General features: G+C 39.5%; 1 protein-coding gene across 6 annotated transcripts in view; it reads right to left on the minus strand.

The window, feature by feature from the left end:
• The window catches only part of TRAK1 (trafficking kinesin protein 1), a 123,827-nt gene that overhangs the window by 70,660 nt on the left and 30,920 nt on the right, over positions 1-22,247 (minus strand). The window contains exon 1 of one of the 6 annotated variants that reach the window (XM_014577914.4): positions 18,243-18,811. The exons of 3 other annotated variants lie outside the window; for them this stretch is intronic. In XM_014577914.4, coding sequence (XP_014433400.3) covers positions 18,243-18,306 — 64 coding nt within the window. In that variant the 5' untranslated portion in view covers positions 18,307-18,811. Of the gene's footprint in view, positions 1-1,031; positions 2,066-18,242; positions 18,812-22,247 lie in introns of those variants that run through there. 2 more of the 6 variants (XM_025189029.3, XM_025189031.3) reach the window with 2 other exon arrangements.

A 22,247-nucleotide genomic window follows, 5' to 3' on the forward strand; every position in this document is an offset into this window, starting at 1 on the left:
GTTGGGAGATCTCTCTCCCAGCATTCATGCCATGAATGCACTTACTGTCATGGCTGCGCTTAAAAATTTCAAGTGTAGAAAAGCCTTATTCTCCCTTGCAGTTTCTGGGCAGCAGCATGACTGGACAGTGTTCTCAGGTGTGCCAGCATTCATCTAGAAAACAGCTGTTTCAGAGGGAATGCTGAAGCATGTATGATATCACCCATGATACATTTTGCTCAGTGTATCAAGTACATGAATTAATGTTCAAATGCTTAACTGGCTAGAGTGACAGACACTCACTGTCTACCTCCTGATTCCCACCCCCAGGCAAAATATCCTGACTTCACAGAAACCAAAAGACCAAGACTGAAAATCCTATGACAGTACTAAAACAATCAGCACTCCCATTGCAAACTAACAGCATACCTCCTTGATTGTCTTGCTCTGCAATACATGTTCCATCACATAACACAACTTTTAAAAATCTTAAGATGACAATTTTGAAATATTAATACTGTACATTATATTTTTGCTTAGATGCTTAGGTTTCCATAAATAAGTCTCAAGTTTGTGTTTGTTTTATGGTTACTTACAGTAGGTCAATTTTAAAACAAACACTCAATACCTTGCAGTCCCTTTTCCCTATGGCAGGTGGGTAGGGTTGGGGGGGGGGGGAATTAGTATACCCATGTATAATAGTATACCCATTTTATCTCAGTATACCCATGTAATTGAAAAATTATTTGAAAAGAAGAATTAACAAAAGCAATATTTTATTATTAAAGGTTAATTACTACTTGAGCGAGACAAGCCATATTTGTTGCATGTATTTACTTTTTTTAAAATCCCACCAAAAAAAAAAAAAAGGCTAATTTTATTCAGTTTTAATTTATAGGGCAGTTTCTCTACCACCTTCACTCACAGGAACCCAAAACAATCTGTTTCTAGATGTGGTTTAAAACCTTGAAAAAAATCTCTAAACTTGCTTTAAATTAAATATTGTATGTCCTATTTTATCATCATAAAAAGTTTTAGAATATAAATAGTACCTTCTTCCAAGATATCAAGGTTTTCATTGTGAAATCTCTGTGCGTTCCCATGTCCATTTTCAGTGTCATATTCAAAGCTTTCCTCATTGTTAGCTGACTCGTTTACTGACATAGCTAAAATCATTCCAAGGCAGAAATTATCCTATGCTTTAGTGCCCCAGGAGATGGCAAGCCATCTCCTTTGAGGCTACATTTGTGAAATGACCCAAGTAAAGTCCCCGTGGAAGAGGTACCATCTTCTTCTATTAACATACTTAAAGTAAAACTATAAAACTACTAGCTGATTATTTGTACATATCACTAGGACAACACCTTTGAAAAAATATAGAGAAGAGCTGTGGGGGGAACCATCTAATAATTACTAAAAATACTATTTTGTTCATCATACCAGACTTGAAAGTTGTGGCATTTATTTAATAGCTCTATTTGCACTTTTCACATAAAGAGAGATTTCAGCACACAAACTCTTGTTTAAGAATCAGTTCTTTTGACAAATTCCTATCCCCCTATTCAAAGTGAATGGTAGTTTCCTAAAAGTATCATAGCAACAAGGAAGTACAAACCCATACTTATACTGCTACACCTGTTTGAGGGTGGGGACTTTAGTAAAGTAAGCAAGCCACCTTTGCAAATTATTGCCTAATGCCACTAGCAACAGGTTTCACAGGGCTGTTGAACTTTTAGATCTTGGAAAACTTGCTGCTACTGCATATTATATCGGATGTTGTTTTGCCATAAATCTGACTGCAATATTAGTTTTAGGGTAATAACAAGGTAAATAATTTAGCTTTTTACTGATCTCAGAGCAATATAAAAATTTCAAAATGCAAAAATAAACAAAACCCCACCAACTCCTCACTATGATATTACCCTTTAACCAAGCTTTTAACTTGCATGCCATATTAATCCTACAGTGCCTATTTTCTATAGTCACCTTTGCTCACTGTGTAGTCTACAACCTGCCTGGGAAATAGAAATACTATAACAACAGAAATTCATATATAGCGATGCAAAACTCTGTTCAATTAGTTAACTGGATAAACATTGTTTAATTAACTGATTAAAGGGGGTGTAGACAGGAGGGCCCATGCCTGCCTGCCTGGAGCAGTCTCCCACCTGCTGAAGCTGGGCTGGAGTGGTCTCCCCTCCACATGCAGGGGCTGCTCCAGATGCTGACAGAGGCTGCTCTAGCTGACTGGAGCAGGCCCTGTCCACGGAGCCCCCTCTACAGGGCTGGAACAGCCTCCTGCCTGCAATAGTGGGGAGCTGCTCCAGCCCCCACCAGTTAGCTGGAACTGGTAAGCATCACCCATTAAGGGTGATGCTTACTGGGTAACCATACATGAATAGGGATGTGAAAGGTTTCTCAGCACATTTTCAAGGACAGGATCAGGATAAAGAACAAACTGAAGTCATAGAAGTTCTCAATTCCAATGATAAACAAAAATTTGCAGGAGTGGATAGGTCTGAATCATTTGTCTTTGCAAAACTTTTCATTAAGAACAGAGTCTGCATACGGATTAACTTTCTTCTCTAGTCTTTCACAAATACTGTAGCATTTAGCGCTTTTATTTATTTATTTATTTTTGTACTGACTCATGAAAATGGGTGCCAACCTCAGGGAAGATTGTTACAAACCAGGGCACAAATCCCTAGTTGTTTGTCTGTTCCTTAACTAGTTTTCATCAACCAAGGACCAAACGTGAACTCCTCATGCACTGTAACAGCATTAACATGGAGTCACAGACAGTCCTCTCGAGCACTGTAGCTTGTTTCTCTCTCTCTCTCTCTCTCACACACACACACACACAGGATCTATCACTTATCCCAGGTCTGTTGTTTCTTAGATAACACAACAAAGCCAATGCTTTTAGTTAATCCTATTATAAACTAACTAAAGATGTATTAACTCGGAAAAGGAAGTAATTGTTATTTTCAAGGTTAAAGCATGTAAATACACACACAATGGAGTTACAATCTCAGGTTTCAAAGCTAACAAAAGCTGCAAGTTCTCTCTGTTCTTTTGGTCTAACCGATGCTAAACAACTCAGGGACCCCCCTTGCTTAAGCTTCGAAATACTGGCTTCTTCAAATTCCACGCCACATAGTGACAGTTCAGTCTAGTCTGGGATTTTTGTTCCCTTTCCCTATATTTCAAAATGGGATGGGATGAGGGTCTGTGCATGTCCCCTCATCCTGAGGCAGAGGCAGTAGAATCAACAATGTTTTTTTTTTTGTCCACTGATGTTCCACAATGGTTCATCTGGTGTCTAGAGGTCAGGTTAAGATTTTGTGTCAGTTATTTTTAGTAAAAGTCATGGACACGTCAAAGGAAATTAATAAAATTTACAGAGCTACATGACCTATCCCTGACTTTTACCAAAATAATTGTGGCAAAAATGGAGCTGAGTCGAGCCTTGATGCTGAAAGTAAGGGAGCCGTCCAGGACCAGATGTGGCTGGGAGCTCTGGAATCCCTCTGGCATCAGCAGGGAGCTCCAGGATGCCCTAGCTGCCTGCAGCTTGGAGTTGCAGGGTCCTCCCCATGGCAATTCAGAGCTGTGGAGTCCCCTCCCGCAGCAGGCAGTTCCCTAGAGCTGTAGGTTCCCCATACAGAAATTCAGAGCTCCAGAACCCCCAGCAGCTGACATTCCCAACTCCGCTCCCTGGGGCTGAAGTAGTAATAGTCAAGGAGGTCATGGGAGTCATGAATTCTGTTACCTCTATGATAGAATTTTAGCCTTATCTGTAGGTCGTCTTTTGCTGGGCAGATGACAACACCTCTTGTGGAAAACCAGTACTTCACACTTGATAATGCTTCTTTCTTGATTGTGGGTGTTTCAAGTTACAAAACAAAACACTTAAATATTACCTTATAACATGGGATACAGATGTGAGATTAATGCGTGCAACAACTCACAAGCATTTCATAAACTCCAAACACTATACAAATTCCTATAAGCTTAACATCTGTTTTAACAATGCTAACACACAGGTGAGTCAGACTAGTATTCAGATATGCATTCCGTCAGTGTTCAGTGAGACATGGGGCTTGGCATGAACTGCCATGTGGTCTGCCAGCATCTCAAAACACAGTCTGCATACTGTTTAACTTTCTTTTCTAATCTTTCACAAATGGTATTTAGTGCTTTCTTAATTCTCTCCCTTATTGCTTAATAGCAGGATGATATTGCATACTAATTACAGAAAGTATCACTCACACCTTGCCCCACCCTACTCAGGTAGGTGACTACTCAGCCTAATCAATGGAGAAGTTGTTACACATTGTGGCAGTAAAGCAATGAGTGCTTGAGATGATAGCATATGCATATGACAGCATCTTCATTCACCCCCAGATCAGAAAAGATTTGTCAAGAACAAGTCCTCTCATATTTGATACCTTTCTCTGACAGGTAACAAGCCTTGTGGATAAGGGGAAGCCGTAGATGTGATATATCTAGACTTTGATTCAGTCTTGCATGAACTTCTCATTGAACTGGGGGAAATACTCTCTTGATGGAGCTACAATAAGGCTGTGCATCATAACTAGTTAGATAACCATTCCCAGAAAGTAGTTATCAATGGTTCACAGTCATACTGGAAAGGCATAATGAGTGGGGTACCTCGAGTCAGTTCTAGGCTCACTTTTGTTCAATATCTTCATTAATGACTTACAAGATGGCATAAGGAGCACACTTATAAAGTTTATGGATGATACCACCCTGGGAGGGGTTGCAAGTATTTCAGAGGACTGCATTACAATTTAAAATGATCTGGACAAACTGGAGAAATAATTAGATGTAAATAGGTTGAAATTCAACAGGGAACAATGCAAAGTACTCCACTTAGGAAGGAACAAACAGTTGCCTAGGAAGGAGTACTGTGGAAAGGGACCAAGGAGTCATAGGGGACTACAGGATAAATGTGAGTCAACACTGCTGCAAATTAAGCAATCATCATTCTGGGGTGTATTACAGGTTGGACTTCATGGATCCCAGACAAGGGAATTTGCCAGAACAGGGGAGGGACTTTCTGGCCCCATTGCCACAGCCAACCTCCCTCCTTCCCCCAGCCCAGCCTGATGCAGGCCCTGCTGTCGCAGCTTGGCTCCAGGGCCTGCCGGGCAGCTGGCGCGGCTCTGGACCTCATCAAGCAGCCACACACCAGGTTTCCCAGCTCCACTGCCCTGCTGCTGGCCCTCCATTGGGACTCGCTGGTCCTACAACTTCTTTGCTGGAGCACAGATAGTGCTGGACTAGAGAGTCTCAACAGGTATCAGAATGTTGTAAGAGCCAATTAGGACTCAGCTAGAGTACTGTGTTCAGTTCTTGGTGCCACATTTCAAGAAAGATGCGGACATACTGGAAAAAGTCCAGAGAAGATCAACAAAAACATTTAAAAGACTAGAAAACGTAACTGAAAGAATTGGGTTTGCTTAGAATGGAAAAGAGAAGACGGAGCAGGGACAAAAGAAGAGCTTTCAAGTACCTAGAAGGTATTACAAGAAAGGAGAAAGAAAAATTATTTTCCTTAGGCTTTGATGATAAGACAAGAAGCAATGGGCTTAAATTGCAGCAATGGAGGCTTAGGTTAGACATCAGGAAAAACTTCCTGTCAGGTTGGTTAACCACTGTAATAAATTGCCCACAGAGCTTGTGGAATCTCCATCATGAGTAATTTTTAAGAGCAGACTAGACAAACATCTTTCAGGGATGGTCTTGATGATGTCTGGTCTTGCCACGAGTGCAGAGGACTAGATTTAATGACGTCTCAAGGTTCCTTCCAATTCTATTATTCTATTCTACTAGCAGGCTACACCCTCTGCTCACTACACTTGCCTACCCCCCACTCTCTGGCCACTTTTGCGTTGCTATGAGTGTCAACAGACTCTCTCGACATCATCCTGTCACTTTGGCAGGAAAAACTTTTACACACACACACACACACAAAATTCTGTGAGCTCTTGAAAATTTAAAACATTGGTTTCATTACAATTTAAAATGTATTTTTCTGTACACTGCTATGGGTTATATTTAGGAACCAAACAAGCACCACTCATATTATTCTATTAACATTGTTTAATCCTACACTGCTTGAGCACTGGTATCTCATGGATATCCATAGGAATTCTGAAGGGCATGGAATTGAAAACTGGACTAATCAATGCTATCTGTCCCCAGGTATCAGACAACTGATAAAAAGAAGAGTCAAATAATTCTTTGTGCTTTGTTTCACCAACATTTTTATATCAGAAAAGAACAAATTAGCAAGCTCTTTTTTAAAAAGCTATACTTTAAGAAGTTGCTTGTTGCTTCTCCACTAACCATATCTACAGACCAATTCATTTTATTTTTAAAAAAATCATATTGTATTAACAAATGTAGTAACAACAGCCTTCATGTCAATGTAGTAGGAAAATAACCCGGCGGAAAAAAAAAATGTGACGGAGCCTTTATATTTTGCCCTTACAGAGACTTTCAATGTATGCAGGTAAATACTAATATTATTGAACTTTTTTAAAAGAATGACAAACCCCCCACCTTTTTGGAAACCATCCTGCTCCTCCTATCCAGGCATATGAATACAACTGGATAAGAAAAAAAATAGCTACTGTATTTGATTTCCACAGAACAGCAATTTCTCTTTTTCTAAAATATTAATATTAACAATTAGTTTATCATCACTTATAGCCTCATCTTGTAAATGGCTGGACACCCTCAACTCCTATTATTTTACAGTTGAGAAAACTGACACTTAGTTCTGGGCCACAAATCAATTTGACTATTAAATAATAAACATCAACTACTTTTGTTTAATTAATGGTGTAATTCTTTCAAAGGAACTACCCTACATATTGTATAACTGGGTAATGAAGGAAGGATTCATTTAATTTTGACTGTTAATATTGAGTTGTAGTTCTCATTCTTATCCTCAGATTTTTGACCATCAGGAAATTTCAAAATTCATTAATTCAAATGTACATGACTTCATAATATTCATAACAGATTCAGTAATACACATTTTCATAATTATTTTATAATGATGGCATACCTTGCCAAGCAGAACAGAGGGGAATGCACTGGTTATCTGCACATGCAATGCCCTGTATTACAGGTTTTAATCTCTTTTTTCAAAGTTTATTAAAAAGTATATACAAGTTAAAATTGAAAAATATTGCTAGTTTTTGGGTGAAGGACAGACTCGCCTATTGCCATTTATCAAATCCCAATTCTGCAAAACTTACTATTGTACATAGCAGTACTGGGATAGTAAGCATTCAAAAATTACAAGTCAGGTTCCCAAAAAATTGTGATTGTCCCCAAAATGGTGAGAATTTTCTAAATAAGTTTTTAGGTTTGTTTTATTTGCCTTCTGGTTTCTGAATGTCAAGGGCACACTTTCTTCACATGTTCAAGCTTATCTCAACAAACATGAAGACTAGATTTTTTTCCCCTCCCAAATGAAAGCTGGGATTCTTACACAATTTACTTCTGGTAGCTGGGGCTTTAACAAAAGCCATCAAATACCTTGAGACTTGCAATAAAATTCATGAAGTTGGCAAGACTGTTGTCATGTTTATTGCTATTACAATATCTCCTTTCATTTCAAGTGAACTATTCACAGACTGGAAGCAGTGCTTACTAGTGTTTTCAGGACACAGCTAGAAGTCAAGCATTCCAAGCCTATGTGTAATATTCTTCTCAGTTAATCTAGTTTGTAGCAGACAAATAATTTATTTTGGCTTTTGTTCATTGAAACAGATATATTGATGGAGCGTATGCATATGCAGCAGGAGCCCCATCCTGAAATCCCAATTTGTATCCATAACGCCCACTGAGTTCAGTTACTGTTTCATACATACTAGGCTTGCAAGCTGAACCCTCAAGTTCTGATTCTTTAGCAGAGGTTTGGATATTTGCAGGAGCTCTTTGCAGGAGCTCTATGAAAGGGAGTTGCACCCACATATTTGAAATATTTGCTGGTACTACCACACCAGAATATATTAAGTTTACCATAGACAGATTTTAATTTTTATCGCTAGGTAGAGATGTTTTTAAAAACAGTCAAAGTATTAATACTCTTCCAAAAAATAAGAAAATAAAAGTGAATCTGTTAAAGGTACAGGGGAGAAAATCCAACATCAACCTACCCTAACATTTGTCTCATATTTCAGCTTCTACCATCATACCTGCAACCTTGTTGTAAGCAGGAAAAAATACCATGCCTGCTCAACTTCATGTGTCATTTTGAAAACAAACAGGTGGACATGCATAGGAGTTGGCTTGTTTACTTTGAGTCACATGTTAATTCTACAAAAGTAAGGGATCCGAAGAGCAAGAATTTTAAACAGCACAATATAGATCATGGAAAGCAGGACATAATGTTGATGTTCCAAATTAATAAGGGGGTAAAGGAATATATTGCACTCTAACGCTGCCACCTCATTTTGAGTGCTATGCTGCTTTAATCATTATCAACAGGCATAGGGTATTTGCACTGGAAGAATGAGAGATGTGTTTATAGAGGGAAGACGGGACTGAAAGAAGTGAAGATGTCAAGCATGTTCCACACACTAACATTGGCCAGCAAAGGCACATGTGCTTGCTGCCTATAATGCAACGACAGGATCTATGAAAGGTAGACGTAGTGTCTGAACACATACTTACAGGCAAGGTTGAAGGAGAGGACTTCAAATGCAACCAGTGACCAAAGTATCAAAGTCATTACAAACACTTCATGATGTTTTAGATGCTGCTTGTAATGATTAGAACTGGGAGCACTGGCTGTTGGGAGTTGGGGAAAAGCGGCGAGCCCCAACGAGAATATATATTTTTTAAACTTGGCAGGGGAGGAGAATAGGGCTAAAAAACTTGGAAGGTGAGGAAAGTGAGGGTTAAAACTGGGAATTTAACTTTTTTTCACAGAAATGAGAACAATCGGCTCCATCTGCTGCTGAGGACAGTAGAGAAGGAACTGAAGAGCCGTGCCATGCACGCACCCAATAATTACAACGACACTAGAGAGCGCCACGGCACCTGCGCGGCACGGCAGAAACTGCTAGAAAAGTCTCTGGTCACCGGCGCGAGGATGCACCAGCACCCAGAGTGGAGCACCCACGGGGACCACTCGAAGGAGAAACATGCTTCGTGTAAGAGAACGCTTACTTCTAGGACCACAACTTACACTGGAAAAAGCAAAACCATTGCTACCCAGATTGAGTCAGCTATAGCAGAAGCCAAAATAATGAGCATGGATACAGGAGGCCCAGTCCAGGCTGTGACTTCTTTGCAGAAAAGTCCACTATCGCTGCAAACAATTACAAGGGGAAAGCTAATGAAAAACCACAGAATCAGCAAATTCAAAGTACAGCAAAAGCATGCTTTTGCTGTGGATCCCCATTATACCTTGCAAGCTACACAAGATGTCCTGCAAAAGAAGCTCAGTGCAATCACTGCAAAAAGATTGGGCATTTTGCTAAGGTATGCTGCAGTAGCCAGTCCAATCAACAGGTGCATGCAGTTATAACACCAGACCTTACTGTGCTGAGTTTGGACAAAATCACTACTGCACATAGTCCAGAACAGATAAGGTGCACTGTAAAAGTTTCTGCCACATCTTCAGGCAAATCACATCCTATTCAGCTAATGTTGGACACTGGTTCAGCAGTATCTATACTACCTGATTCCATCTATTTGCATTACTTTAAAGATGTGCCTCTTACTGAACCCAAACTTCACTTGGTGTGCTATTTGAAAAACCAAATTCTAGTACATGGCTGCCTGCCAGCAATAGTGACTTTTGGTGATTGCTGTGTAACTGCAGAGTTCTACATGGTCTACAAAGGCACTTCTATCCTTGGCAGAGATTTATTGATTGCTTTAAACCTCAAGGTAGTTAATGGACGAATTGATCTTCCTCAGCAAAGCACTCTTGCAGTACACACACCAGTTTCAGCTGGGACCCAAGACCAGGTTGAGGAGAAACTTGGCTGTGCTTATGGGTTTGTGCATAAAGTTAAAATGTGACATAATGTGATGCCTGTACGACAGAATTTATGGCGCTTACCATTTTCAGTTAGGGAAGCTGTTTCAGAGGAACTTAAACTTGTTCAAAAGGACATTATTGAAGAGACTGACTCCTCGGAATGGGTTTCACCTATAGTAGTGACACAGAAGAAGGATGGAGGCATTCGCCTGTGTGTGGACTTAAGGGAGCCAAATAAATCTATTGTGATTGACAGCCACCCTCTTCCTCACACAGAAGTAGCATTTGCAGAAATCCCTGGAGCAAAGATGTTTTCTACTCTTGATTTGCAGAGCGCATACCACAGGTTATGTTGCATGAAGATAGCAGAGACCTCACAGCATTTATTACACGAGGGACTACTTCATTTTAAACGTGTTCCATACGATCTTGCATCTGCCCCAAGTGCCTTCCAAAAATGATGTCATTGATTCTGAAGAATCAACATAGAGTTCCGTGCTATTTGGATGATAGTATCGTGTTTGGAAACACTTCTGAGGAGCATGACTATAACCTGCAGTCTGTACTAAACTGCATCAGCACAGCAGGCCTCAAGCTCAATATGTTTAAATACAAATTTAGACAAACAGAACTCTCCTTTCTGGGGCATACAATTTCACTGGCTGGACTAAAACCTGATCCAGATCATATTCTAGCAATTTCAAATGCTCCTCCTCCAACAGATTTGCAAACCTTACGTTCCTTCTTGGGTCTTATCTCCTGGTATGGAAAATTCATTCCCAATTATGCTTCTGTCATTGAACCGTTTCAAGAATTACTATGGAGAAGTTCAACCTTGGTGTGGACAATGGATGCACAAGCTAGTTTGGAAACTGTGAAAGACTTGATTGTACATAGTCCAGTACTTGCATTATTCAGTCCTGCATTGCCCACAATCATGACTACTGATGCTTCTGATTACGGACTTGGGCCTGTCCTAACACAACTTGATGCGGGCAACACAGAGAGGAAGACTGTTGCATTTGCTTCAAGGACACTGAGTGATGCTGAGAGAAAATAGTCTACAGTCGAAAAAGAAGCACTTGCCTGTGTCTGGGCTACTGAAAAATGGAGAATTTACCTGTGGGGCCACATGTTCAAGTTGTGCACAGACCACACCCCTTTGACAACATTGCTATCCACAATAGGACGGGGAAGAGCAGGAAATCGTATTGCTCGATGGTCTGCAAGACTACTCTCTTTCAATTATGAACTGGAATATATGCCTGGAAACCAAAATGTGGTAGCTGATTGCCTTTCTCGCTTGCCTTTGTCTTCACCAGATGGTCCACCTGAGGATGAGGATGAAGTAGTTGCACTTATTACAAGCACTCTTAATGCAGTTATAAGACAGCAATTCCAAGCTGCTTGTTCAGCATGTTCAATTCAACAAAAGCTACAGGAATTTCTGACAAAGAGATGGTCCAGTAACCCTAAAAACCTTGACCTAGTTTTGTTGCCTTATTTTAGAGTTAGGGATGAACTTTCTTTGCTTGATGGCTGCGAGCTATGAGGTACACACTGGCTACTTGTGCCAGAAGAATTACAGTCAAAACTCATTCACCTGGCACATGATACTCATCAAGGAATTGTCACAACCAAATGACGACGGGATCTGTATTGGTGGCCAGGGATGGACTCCCAAACTGAAGCAATCATAAAATCCTGTGTCACTTGCCAAATGCATAAGACAGCAGTGACATGTACCCCACCATTACAGCCTGTTCCTCTTCCTGATTCTGCATGGAAAAAAGTTGCGATTGACATTGTAGGACCCTTTGATACTGCTCCAATTGACTGTCATTATGCAATCACTTTAATAGACTATTTCAGTAAATGGCCTGAGGTAGCGTTTACATGGCAAATCTCTTCTGCTACAGCAATTAAGTTCCTCTCTACAGTTTTTAGCAGAGAAGGTAACCCCAAAGAACTGGTTTCAGATAATGGCAGTCAATTTACTTCCCTGGAATTTGAAACTTTTCTAGCAGAGAGGAACATTTTACATAGAAGATCAGCCCTGTATTACCCTCAAACCAATGGGGAAATCGAAAGGTTTAACAGAAGTTTGAAAGAGAGTTTGCAAACGGCTAAACTGGAAGGGTGATCGTGGATAACCTTTACTACTGATTTCTTGCAAGCATACAGGGCTACACGACATGCCACAATTCAATGATCATCTGCAGAGTTACTGCATGGAAAACAGATGAATACTAAACTGAACATTGCTGGACTGTTAAAGGCAAGACTTGATGCATCAAAAGAGGATGATGTGAGAAAAACAGCTGAACAGAAGCAAGCAAAGTATAAGGCTTTCACAGACAAATGGCAGGGTGTTAAGGATCCGAAGTTTGAGTGTGGTTCCTTCGTTAGAGCAAGAAAACCTGGAATTTTATGCAAAGGGGACCATAAATTCACATCTCCTCTTAAAATGATAGAGAAGAAGGGACCTTACACCTATCGACTTTCTGATGGGTGGGTATGGAAGGATTCTTATCTTGCACCTGCCTATGCACCAAGAGGAGATGATGCCAACACCCAGTCCGCGTTGTATGACTTCACCATAGCAGCAACACAACAAGACATTGCACTGGAACTGGGGTTTGAGAGACGGTCAGACCGACCCAGACGACCACCTGTCTGGACTAGAGACTATGTTATGTAGTATTTATAGTGTTTTCAGTGTAATATTTCTGCCAACAGCGTCTTGTTCCATATTTGTTGCTGTGGTTAGAACAATGTTTATTTTATAATTAAGAGAGAAGGGAATATAATGTTCTAGATGATGCTTATAATGATTAGAACTGGGAGCACTGGCTGTTGGCAGTCTGGAAGTACAGGAAACAGTTTACAAGTGACCTAGCAATATCCTCTTTAAGAGCAAAGGGTTTCTCTGTACATATACTAGTTCTGCAACATCAGCCACAGGTGTAATAGTATCCCCTGGATTTCAAGCATGCTTGGTACTCACTCACTGAAATATTTAAATAAGAGATCTTACATGATGAAACCCATTTCCACCTATTATACAAGCATCTAGTCGTGATTCAAAATGAAAGCATTTCTAAAAATACAGCTCAATATGTCTTTTGTTTACAGTATTTTTCAGTAAACCAAGGTACTGGACTGAAATTATGGAGGATTTGAGCTTAGGATGTGGTAAAGAGAAAGTACAATTTTATTGTATAATCCTACTCACTGTTACCAAAAATATACTTACCAAAAGTCGTTATGTAAGAGATTTCAAAATCCCAACCATTTACTAATCTTTCAGGATTCTGTGACTCGAGTAGCCATTTATCCTCTTTTATAGAGGACAGTCCTGTTTTTTGCTACTCTGTATTCTATTAACATGAAATAGGTCACCTTTATGAACTCTATTTTTCTTGATACCAGAGGTGAAAATAAGTCAGTACGCCCCGCAAGAAGCAGCCAGCTAGGACCGTTTGGGGAGGGTGAGGGAGGGCTGCAGCTGCTCAACTTGTACCTTCCTTTTCCTACCAGCTGAAGAGGGGAGGGCAGAGGAAGAATGCAGCATTTCCCCTCACTCCCTCCCTCAGAGTCAGAGGAAAAGCAGCAGCAACTCAGTATGTGTGGCTGCTACTTCCCACCTCCGCCTTCCCAAAATGTCCCCCTCAACCCATGCACTCTCCCCTCCACCCTCAGCCCTGACTCCTAAACTCCCCACATCCCTCAATCCTGAGCTCCTTCACCCCCAGCCTTGAGTCCTGAAGCCCCCACACCTCCCTGCCTTGGGCCACCTACACTGTCACAACTACCTCTATTCTTGAGGTACACCTTGATGGCCACCTTATCTGTGAAAAGTTTGAGGGCGTATTTGTTTGGTGTTTTCTTGCAGCAAGTGTTCAAAGGAAATAGTATATTTCACAAACAGATTATCAGTATTATGCCCATCGAGATTAACAACAGATGAGGTGTGAGAAGCGTACAGACTGCATTTTCTGAACTCAAACATACTCAACGAAATGATGAGCAAATTTTTCTTATATCATCAATGTAGTATATTAGGGCATTGCCTACAAAAAAAGTAAGCAGTCTTAACAGTATAGTTCAAGGAAAACCCTGACAAATGTTAAAAGATGATTTAGGACTCAGTATCTTGGATGGAGGAAAAGAGGGGATAGGTTTACTTGTACAGGACTAGGTAATAGTTATGTAAACTTTCTCTTGAGCTACATTTTACCATACATTAGAATATCCCCCATCCATAGAATAAGACCAAGTGATTTAAGAAGTGTTAGGCTATTTTTTTTAATATTCAAGTTTCCTGTTGTACAGTGATTTTAAAGGCACTATATCCAAACATGTCGAAAAATATTTGTCATTCATCTCCCACATTTTTTTTAAATGGAAAAAAGTGACTTCGTTTCAGATGCAAATTCACATATCAAAATGGAACCCCAAAAAATCTGTTCCCCTCTACTAGTACAGAAACAGCTAAAGCCTGCAAGACCCATTAAGACCTAACAGGTCACCACTACACGAGAGTACGTCTACACAGCAGCATTATTTTGGAATAATAGTGCGCATCAACATTAGAAGCCTTTATTTAGAAATAATGTTGAGCTGGAGAACTTCTTACTCTGACTCATGGTAACCCTCATTTCACAAGGAGTAAAGGAAGTCAAAGGAGGAGTGTTCTTCCTTAGACTTTGTGCTGTGTAGACAGTGCCTAAAACCAAGTTAAGCTATTTCAGCTACACAATTGACATAATTGAAGTTGCGTAGATGTGTAGATGTACCTTAAGGCAGTTAGACAGGACTGACAGCACCTCCAACCATACAAAGGATCATGAAAGACAATCATTCTGCTTATTGGAAGAAAGCATATCTCATGTAAGGGATAAATAATCTGCACCTTTCATTACCTGAAAAGCCGGCAGAGTTCCCCCGATGCTTAAAGAAACACTGTCTCAAAAGCCTAGCAGATCCCAGAGAAGCCAGCATGATCCACAGAGTCACCTTCTACCACTACCAACTTAGTGGTTCTGGTCCCCAAATCCTCCCCTCTTGCTATTCCTGCAGCCCCACTCCATTGGAAATGGATACTTTCCAGAAGCACTGCACCATCTTTCTGTCTGCACATGCTGAACTACTGTTTTTACAAACAATTTCCAAGATTGCTAAATTAAAGGGTTTAAAGAGAAAGTGTCCCCTTCTTATTTAAGTTTTACTGTCATTCTCCCCTTTTGTCAGTCTCTTTTGTCTATGTGTGTTTAGACCTAGCAAGAGGGGAAAAGAACAGCATGTTATAAAAATGGTAAAATGTGATTTGTACGAAAACAGAGATACCAACCACGTATTTCAAGGACCTGGGCACCATTTGGAACAACACAATACATTTTGTTTAATGACTGGATTTGAAATGATGGTGTGCCTTTAAATGTTTTCTTCCTCTCACTCCAAAATCTTATATAATTGCTTCCCTATGGATTTGTACACATTTATTGTTAGTTCAACCCATTTTCTGACAGACATACAGGAAGTATCAATTCATTTCACCATTTATAAGATTTTTGTAATGGTTAAAAATAACTTTAAATAGTCAGAGCAGAAGACTCAAGAAAGTGGGACAATATGATGGCAAGAATGGACACTTCTATTTTCTTATTCCCATAAAATAAGTTAGCAACTCTGTGGTAAGAAAACAGCTAACATGTGAAGCCTTCTATACACAACTATATTTTCTTTCAAGTAAGAAGAAAAGTCAAGTCCACCATAGTCTGTCAAATACAAAGTCTTCTAGAACTGGACTAAAACATCTTCCAGAAAGAAGTCGTCTCACTATTACAAGTTTGGTGCTTTCCTTCTAATTTGTACGTGTCTGGCTTTAGATCAGCTTGACAGTAAAAATATCTTGTCAGTATACTCATGTCAATGCAGAACGTGATTATGCTACTGAACATGGAAAGACAAAAAAGGTATTAGTTAATGCTCTTTCCTGCTTTAGTACTTGATATTCTTCTTTTAAAAAATCATTATTCATTTAAATTATTCTAGGCATTTGAAAACCAACCAAGGGGCAGGGAATTATAATTGCAAGGGTGGGAATTGTCATAAATAGAAGGGTTACCTTAAAATGTTATAATGGGTTACTTGTACCTAGGACATTGTTAAGTATTGCCAAAGGAACCTGGTGACCTTCATTTATTTTAATTTATAAAAAAGGGATAAAAGACTACAAAATTTGGCCATCAGCTCATCTTATTTTCCATATTAAAAGCTCAAATCTTGGAAGAATGAACGGATGGAGCCCAGTGCTCACATGGGACTTGAATAAAGTCTGTGTTTCCCCGTGTGGTGCTGCTCTTTGTAAGACCTGAGCCTACGTGATAGTTACCCCACTGAGCCTATCTTCTAAATATGTCTGTGTCTGCACAAAAATTAAGCATACCACTTGCTTATTAAGTAGCTTGCATAGCTATGATATTCATGCCACATTATTCCATACACTGCAATTTTGACATAACTGACATTAACCACAAAAGAATGATGGAATACATTTACCACTTTTGTTCCACACAAACAAACAAGGCCTTTTTCTATCTACCACAGAAAACACGGTCTTCAATGGCTTTCTTACTTCTCTAATTCTTAAGCTTCCTAAACTGGGCCAACTCATCCGTTTGTTACATCAATCAGATTAATCAGATGTAGCATTTGCTAAGTTTATAACTAGAGGACACAGTTACATAATAGTCACAATTCAACTGAAAAATGGTCCAACTTAAATAACACTTCTCAAATCGGTACAGTAAAAGCTGTGTTATCTTGCACTTGAACAACTAGAAAGCTCTAGAAACCAGCATTTCCAATATCTCTTAATGCAAATTATAGGATAATACAGTGTAGAAACTTTACTTGTATACAACCAAGTATTTCAAGAAACCAACCACTCTGCAAGTTCAGTACTACTACTAGGTTAGTGAGAACCTGTATAAGAGTTTCATATTTTATTCATTTTATTGTATTCTAATTCTTTGAACATTGGTATTCCATTTATAATTGTCAGCTGTGAATTTTTTACTAACCACCTCCCCCCAACATGATAGATAACCCCACGTACTAAACACAAAGATAAATGTTCATTAAAAACATAAATTCTCTAAACTGACAAGCATGTAAAACTAGGGCCACTTTATACAACACAACACAGGAAATCAAATTAAGCATGCATATATGCTATCGTAATGCCAATCACATTTCAGGGAACAAAAGATCATTATTTTAACATTGTCCTTGCCCTCTACCAGTCTCCCTGATGCTATCACAAAACACACTGTGAAGCTTTTTGGGGTCCAATACATAGTCCTTCCCCCACTGCCTTACACTCTTGCCCTGGAGATTTGGTTTCTTCACTCCCCCAAAAAATCCAATATAGTACATGTTCTTAACAGACAGTCTGAACAGTGCATTTTGTTTTAAGAGTTCCACCTTAAGTGCCATGGGTGGATAAGCGAGTTTAAAAATTCCCAGTAAGCAGGCAATACAATTTTGGATTTTCCTTCTCCTCCTCCCTTCACATGCAGCCTCTATCACAAGACTGATGAACGCATTCAGCTTGTGAGAAAGAAATCACCACCTTAACAAATGGCAGAAATCTCACAAAGAGCTCTGAGGCACTTGCTTGACAGTTTATAATCTGGCAGCTCTAATAGCTACTTTGCCAAAGCTCTAAGAAACTGAGATTTTATACATATATACAGAACATTTTGTGTGTCTATGAAATAGACCCACACAAAGAATATGTTATGTTATACAAACAAACATACATATCAAAGGTTCTGCCATGTCTCTAATGCACAAGCATGCTTACATACATATGCACATACAATATAATTCAGTGTAACATTCGTTATAACAAAGGTATTACAATTTTAGCATGGTTCTTAATATTTGTACATTTAGCATTTCTCATTTATTTCCTCCAGCTCAGGAAGAGATGTTACAGTGATTACGTACATCTGCCGCTCCCACTGTAAAAGAGAAAGCCCTACGGCAGTCTCCTGGAGCATGCTTCCAACAGATGCTGAGATGTTACAGGCCAGACATCTCTGCTACACCAAGGCGCTGCCTTTTTCTTCAGTTTCTTTTCAAATGGGTATAGGACCCATGCACTGGTCTTACAAACTACAAATACTGCATCAACAGATTACAAAACCAGAATTACCATCCGTGCATTCTTCATAATACCAGTCTAGTTCATAGTAATCCGCTTCAATAAATTTCTGCATAGTCAGTATCCTTCAGCAATATAGAAGAGATTTCACTGTGGTGCTGAGGTCAAGTGAAACGCAACCATGCCTCCCTGCCTTTGCAAAACGCTGAAGTGCAAAGACACTGACAGAATGATGAAAATAAGCTGCACATTTTCAATGAGAGGCAGGAGCCAAAATAAGAGGGAGGAAAAAAAGAAAATTAAAGAAAAAAGATATAGGAGAGTGATTTCTAAAGCAGATGCCCTGGCAGCTGCTGTAATAAAGAGGCTCTGTACAGGAGCCTTGGATGGGAGTTAACAAAATCATCCTATCAAAAGGCTGGTATTCTGACGTTCAAGACACACACCACCTCCTGGCTGGTTCTAACTCATTCCTTTCCTCCCGGGTCCTCACATACCTTTCAGTCTAACATGTTGCCATGGTAACTGGCTCTAAAAGAGATGCAAAGAGGGAGGAAACGTATTCCGATGTTTCTGGTTTCATAAACCTAAGGGGAGTCTCACAAAGAAAAATTCCCACACAGAAAAAAGCTCTTTATTATAATACAAACATACCTTTTTGCAGTTTTGCAATATCATAAACTTAAGATTCACTGTATACATATAGTATCTTAATAATGTAAATCAAGTGCATACCTTCATGTGTTAAAAAGCTTTTCCCCCCCAAAAGATGGAAAATGAAGCTACATTACTATTTTGTGCTGTTATAGTAGTATCTTTTATAAGTGCTAATTCTGTAAAAAGAAAATGTGCTCTTTCATTAAAGATGAAAGAGTAAAACTAGAAAAATCAGATAACACATTCCTCCTTTGGATAAACTTGTCGACTTTTGCCCTCTGCCTTCTCAGTGAACCAGCGACCTACTTTTCAAACATCTATGCTCTGTGGCACAAAACAAAGGATTATGGCAAGGTACAGCCGTTCGATATAACTAAACAACCTTAACTATTTATACATAATTGCTCAATATTTTTCATTTTCAAAATATCTGGTATGGAGAAGGCTTAATTTTTAGGTACCTCAATAGATTGGATTTAAACTACTAGAATTACAAAATATTTTATTTTATATTATAAAATACTTTCTGGAATAGTATTTTAATAAATTAATATTTCTAAAAATATTCAAGAAATCAAATATGCAACCGTGGCTGACAAAGTTATTACCATGTTCAGAAATCCATTCCATTTTTACATTCTATTAGCACTCTCCTATTCCCATCTTTTATGAACTCCAGTGGGTTTTTTTGAAACACAAGACTTCAGAAATGTGGAATGATATTTACAATACATCTTGTTAAAAGACTGTATAGGGCCAATCAGAATGGGACCCTGAACTGTAACTGGACCCCTAGACTACATTACAATAAAATCAATAAAAACATCATTATCATTATAATAAAATGTATATTTTCTTCTATTTAGGTGTTAACTCCCATGACCACATTATTTCAGCCTCACAAATGTTAATGACTTCATCCTTGCAGCAATTCTGTGAGTGACGGATGCAATATCTTTTTCATAGATGAGGAACTAAGGCACAAGACTTGCCCAAGATCACACAGGAAATACATTGTCCCTTCCAAATTATGCTATTGTCCCCCAGGGAATTAAGTAGATGAAGTATTAGAAATAATTAGAAGATTGATTTTTCTTTTATTGTGAGCAACTGCCTCCAGAAATCCTGGAATTGTAATATATAGTCTGTAGTTCTATTTTTCAGAACCAATGGACACATTTGTGAAACTAGGAAAAGATGTATATAGCATGCTTGACTGGGCAGATGAACATGCAGTATTACTCTGATACTTCTCTAATAAGAAAAAACCTAGCTGAGGGACATAAGAGCAACATGCCCAGGGCTCCCCAGACCTAGGCTATAGTGCAGCTGCTGCAAGCTCTTAAGTGTAGCTCCTCTAAGCTGGTTTAAGAGAAAATAATTAATGAAAATTAAAGATGACCACAAAACAAATGTAAAAATTCAACTGATTTTAATATGGCAGTCTGACAGGCCATTATTTTTAAATATGGATACAGTAAAATGATCATTAATGGTTCTCCATGTAATGAGACAGGATGAAGACATTACAAACAATAGTTATTTAAAGACTGATTCTTGCTGATGTGGCAACATACCATAGCTCAGAATAAAGGATAGAATTGACTCTCTTGTTTGTGAACATCCATGATCCAGCATGGCCACGGATGCTCCTGGATGAGAGAACCCCAGAGCAGGAGGGCCAGCAACTGCGAGTCCCACGAGTCTGGTGGTGGTGGGGCACAGCAGCCAAGGCAGTGGTGGTGATGGGGCATCCCATGTAGCAGTGGAGTACTATCTGGGCTGACAGCAGGCTGGCAGTGGATCCAGGACCATAGCTGCCCAGGAGAGGAAGCCTGGCTAGGGCCCCATTAGCCCAGGCAGTGGCAGGGAAGTAATATCCTGGGCAACAGCAGCAAGTTTGCAGCTGCCCAGATGCTAGTGGCAGCATGACTGAGGTTGCCTGCCTCCTGGCAACAGGGCCAGGGCTGCAGCTGCAGCACCCTGGGAGTGGGAAGCCGGGCCAGAATGCAGCAGCCGACAGAACCTGAACACCTGGGGCTATGTGCCTCCCGGCAGGTAGCACAACTAGGACTAGAGCTGGCCAGCAGCCAACCTGGCCAGACCTAAGGAACTAGCAATGGGCAGGGGCAGTAGGCTGAAGGGCTGGTGTCAGGGGACTTCCCATTGTCTGGCAAATTCCCTTATTTGGGACCGTATTGCTCCCAAGGGTACCAGGCCAGGGAGGTTCAATCTGTATTGGGGGCCCAATCTTTAAACACATGTACTGCTCAGGTTATTTAAATAGATTTTGCTGCCATACAACAGACCATATTCTAATTTTTTTACCAATTAATCTTGTTTTAAAAGGAGAAAATTTAGCTCTGATGAGAAAGCAGATCTGTAAACAGAATTAAACCACCAGTATTTAGTTTGAGATGTACCTTCCCTGTGGAATGTTAAATTCCATAAAATATCCCTGAAGTATACTACTGTAGATACACATTCTTCTAAAAAATGTAAATCCAGCAACATGTTTTAGCCTTCATGAACTGAAACATAACATAAACCAAGTAATTTACCCATAAAATACACTGCACATACTCATTCATAATTTAAAGAAATTCATTACAGAAAAGAGCATAAAAATTCATGAGGTTAAGGCTGTGCTCTTAGACAACACAAAACACAAATACAAAATATACATGGTCCCTTCCAAATTATGCTACTGTCCCCCAGGGAATGAAGTAGATGAAGCATTAGAAATAATCAAAATACAGGACTATGTAGCACTTTAAAGACTAACAAGATGGTTTATTAGATGATGAGCTTTCGTGGATCAGACCCACTTCCTCAGCTCAAATAGTGGAAGAAAATAGTCACAACCATATATACCAAAGGATACAATTAAAAAAAATGAACACATATGAAAAGGACAAATCACATTTCAGAACAGAAGGGGGATGCAGGTAGGGGGGAGAAAGGAAGGTGAATGCCTGTGAGTTAATGATATTAGAGGTGGGGAAGGGTAGATGTCTGTGAGTTAATAGTATTAGAGGTGATAATTAGGGAAGCCATATATCCTTTGGTATATATGGCTGTGACTATTTTCTTCCACTATTTGATCTGAGGAAGTGGATCTGGCCCAAGAAAGCTCATCATCTAATAAAACCATCTTGTTAGTCTTTAAAGTGCTACATAGTCCTGTATTTTGTTTCAGCTACACCAGACTAACATGGCTACATTTCTATCACTATTCTAGAAATAATCAGAAACTTGATTTTTTTTTTTTAATTGTGAGCAACTGCCTCCAGAAATCCTGGAATTGTAATAGAGTCTGTAGCAGGGCCGACTTATCCATTAGGCACAGTGCCTAGGGCCCACGATACTTTTAGGGGCCCACGAAAATGTTTTAATTTC

This window comes from Pelodiscus sinensis, chromosome 2, assembly GCF_052426305.1.
Source record: "Pelodiscus sinensis isolate ZL-2025 chromosome 2, ASM5242630v1, whole genome shotgun sequence".
Lineage (NCBI taxonomy): Eukaryota > Metazoa > Chordata > Testudines > Trionychidae > Pelodiscus > Pelodiscus sinensis.